Genomic DNA, 3,919 nt, shown 5'->3' with positions numbered 1-3,919 from the left:
GCGCTACTATACCCATTTTGGTTCTAGTTGCGCACAGTGATAATTACTGTGCGCTACTATACCCATTTTGGCTGTAGTTGCGCACAGTGATAATGAATAGGATAAAATTAAATTAAGTTGATGGGCAGTGCATCGAATGCATATGTTCACCTCATCCTCAAAATCAAACTTCCAAGTTGTAGAGTCCTTAAATATTAATGTATTATGCAAAACATGCCTTTAGCTACAAGATTTACACTATTATATGACAATTCAAGCTTGTATTATTAATTTTTTTTAATCCGGTTGCTCCCATCCGATCGCTTCTCGGCAGTTTATCGTTGTGCGCTACTATACCCATTTTGGTTCTAGTTGTTGCGCACAGTGATAATCACTGTGCGCTACTATACCCATTTTGGTTCTAGTTGCGCACAGTGATAATGAATAGGATAAAATTAAATTCAGTTGATGGGCATTGTATCGAATGCATAAGTTCACCTCATGCTCAGAATCAAACTTCCAAGTTGTAAGCCTTTAGCTACACGATTTACACTGTTACATGACAATTCAAGCTTGTATTATTAATTTTTTTTAAATCCGGTTTTACCACAGCTCCCATCCGATCGCTTTTTGGCAGTTGATCGTTGTGCGCTACTATACCCATTTTGGTTCTAGTTGCGCACAGTGATAATCACTGTGCGCTACTATACCCATTTTGGTTCTAGTTGCGCACAGTGATAATGAATAGGATAAAATTAAATTCACTTGATGGGCAGTGTATCGAATGCATAAGTTCACCTCATCCTCAAAATCAAACTTCCAAGTTGTAGAGTCCTTAAATATTAATGTATTATGCAAAACATGCCTTTAGCTACGCGATTTACACTATTATATGACAATTCCAGCTTGTATTATTAATTTTTTAAAATCCGGTTTTACCGGAGCTCCCATCCGATCGCTTCTCGGCAGTTTATCGTTGTGCGCTACTATACCCATTTCGGTTCTTGCGCATAGTTATAATGTATAGGATACAATGAAAGTCAGTGACGGGCAGTTTATGACTGAGACCTACGACCACACGTCAACACATCAGCGCTGCCCCCAACCCCTTCATGGCAACATGGGATAAGCGATACGTTTAATTTTAATTAATTATTGAATAAACAATGATATTACACTGTATATCCAATTGGTATTTTGTGCTTTGCATAAATTGAGTATGTTCGTTTCTCTGTTTTCTGTTTTCCGCTTATTTCTTTTCTGGTGGTTTTTATAAAATTTTCCCACTTATATACAGGTCTCTGACTTGCTTCTTATTTTTCAGCATACCGTGTTAAATTATTACCGTGTTATAATAATATTCGTGCTTTTCTACTAAACTTGTTGTGGAACGCATTCATTATTATCACAATACTTTGACTTCCATTATATATTTGAAGCTCAGATAACAATAATCAGTTCATCATAAATCATGATTTCATTGTCATATCAATATATACCGGTAACTATTATTGTCATTATTATTATTATTATTATTATTATTATTATTATTATTATTATTATTACTTATATTATTATTATTATTATTATTATTATTATTATTATTATTATTATTATTATTATTATTATCATCATCATCATCAACATCTTCATCATCACCATATACTTCATGTCAGTTTATGTAAAAAAATTAATATAATAATAAAAACATTAATAAAGATAATAAATCAAATAATGATGATATCGATGAGAATTATAGTAATAATAATGGTGATATCGATGAGAATGATAGTAGTAATAAAGATGAAGATTTTCCGTCTGCATTTGAGGGCTTCGGACCTTCAAAGCTGTGCTATCAAACTTTGGCTGCATTATAAAGCTTTTTTTTTGTAAAGACAAACACAATAACACTAAATATACATATATATTCTTTATTTAAATCGACAAACACAATAACACTAAATATACATATATATTCTTTATTAAAAAAAAAAACCTTCAAACATAATAAAAAATAAAAAATTACGCTGTTACATTGGTGGCACACATACTGTACATAACGGTTCGTCAATTCACAACGTACAAATCATTAGCGATCTGTGTCCAGAAATGAAAGAACGGCGAATCCCCGAACCGTTGGTTCCACATGAATTCCGCCAGGTAGCCACCAATCATGTCCCGATTGGTAGGACCCATCATGGACTTAAACTTCGCTTTTGCTCTTGACCACATTGCCTCGGCGTGGTTTGTGGTTACCCCCGTATTTGGGTCGACGAAGTGGTGGGTGTGATTCACGGTACCATGCTGGAAGCCCTGGTTGGGGATTTGATTGTAGGCGGCCCACATGTCCGACCATATAATTGAACCTGGAGCAATCCATTGGTTTATTACAGGCATCAATGTGACCGCATCTCTTCTGTCGACCATCACCATCACTCCTCTTTTCCGTGCCGCCTCGTATGCTCCAAACACCCATTTTTCTGGTACCATCCTCCCTCGATTGTACTTTCGCTTCGCGAAGGCAGACTCGTCTATCTCTACAATCGACCCAGGTCCGCCAATTTGCTGCGGGTGATTTACGAAGTATTCTACAGCTACATCTCTGCAAAATTGGTTCCAATCGACGATGGTATGCTCTGAACCAATATCCAATTCCCGCATTAAAAATTCCTGTGACGGGCCTCTTGGTCTTCCGCAATTTGTACTCCACATGTACGTTATGGCAATAACCTTCCACAATGGGATATGCGCTGCTTCGAAAAAACTACCCTTCCTGATGCTACTTACCTTCCTACAGTCTCGGTTGGGGCATCGGAAAACCCGGCCATCTATGACTCTGTTGTATACTCCTTCCTGACATAGAAGGTTACAAACTGGGCATACCATCGTTTGAGCCAATAGGCCATACCTTCTGCACCACGCTATCGTTGCGTCAATACTTTCGCTAAACCTAGAACCGATGGTAACCAGTCGTATTGACTCGAATTCATTTCTGTCCGGCAATGGCCGTTGAACCGCTGCAGCTTGTGCCATTTGGAGCCTTCTGAGAATGCAAAACTAAGCGAGAGGAACAAGCCCTTAGGTTTGGTGCTTAAGAACAAGATGTTCGATCTTTGAGAAATTCGTTAAAAAGATGTTCATCAATCGAATATTAAAATTCGAATAACAATATATGTGCTTGGCTCCTCCTTCAAAGTTTCTTGCAAAGTTGTATAATTGGCCGTGTAGGGATTAGTGATCATTGCTCGTGGTTGATTGGCTGAAGTAAACCAACTTACTGTCCACGCCTTAATTAGTTTAAGTTAATATACAACAGATGTAGTTCTTTAGAGATTCGTTTGATTATAAAAATACCTAATTGACCACTTAGACGGGACAGCCTGGTAGGCAATTCAATTAATCAATCAAATCACTTAGATGAAATACTCGGATTCGATTATAATAATAACGTCATCAAACAAACCCTCCAGTTTCTCAACCACGGCTATCTTATTAAACTATTAAACTTAACAAATCCTGTACCTTTAACGCTAAGACTCATACTCCCGGTGACCTCCTTAGTTACAAACTTAAAACCAATTATACACGCATCCCCATCTTGGTTTTAGTATAGTTTTGAAAACAATATATTGATTAAAAAAAAATATATATATAGTCAATAGTTTGTAAGCCAAATAGGCACTTGGATTTTGTTGACAGGAAGTAAAATCCAACCATACCAAATACATTATTTATATATATACAAATACCTCTTAGAAGTACAAGTTTAAGCAGCAAGTTTATTGCTAAGTATGTGAGAAAGCAAACCTCTTCTTTCTCCCATACCTGTGACCGAACCACAGAAGTGGATGCACATGCTTTAACTACTGTACTTTTTATTTGCATTATTTATAACATATGACGTTTATATTCATTTCATTTAATTTTTTCTCATACATAC

The 3,919-nt window shown here is 36.4% G+C and overlaps 1 protein-coding gene across 1 annotated transcript; it reads right to left on the bottom strand.

Moving 5' to 3' along the window:
* Positions 1-2,046: 2,046 nt before the first annotated feature.
* LOC117120726 lies at positions 2,047-3,012 on the bottom strand. Its single transcript, XM_033265792.1, has one exon. The coding sequence runs from the start codon at positions 3,010-3,012 to the stop codon at positions 2,047-2,049; it is 966 nt and encodes a 321-aa protein (XP_033121683.1).
* Between the last annotated feature and the right edge of the window lie 907 nt (positions 3,013-3,919).

This window comes from Anneissia japonica, unplaced genomic scaffold (genome assembly GCF_011630105.1).
Source record: "Anneissia japonica isolate Jap-2015-1 unplaced genomic scaffold, ASM1163010v1 scaffold57395_len7632_cov89, whole genome shotgun sequence".
Lineage (NCBI taxonomy): Eukaryota > Metazoa > Echinodermata > Crinoidea > Comatulida > Comatulidae > Anneissia > Anneissia japonica.
This window is presented reverse-complemented; position numbering and strand designations above follow the sequence as displayed.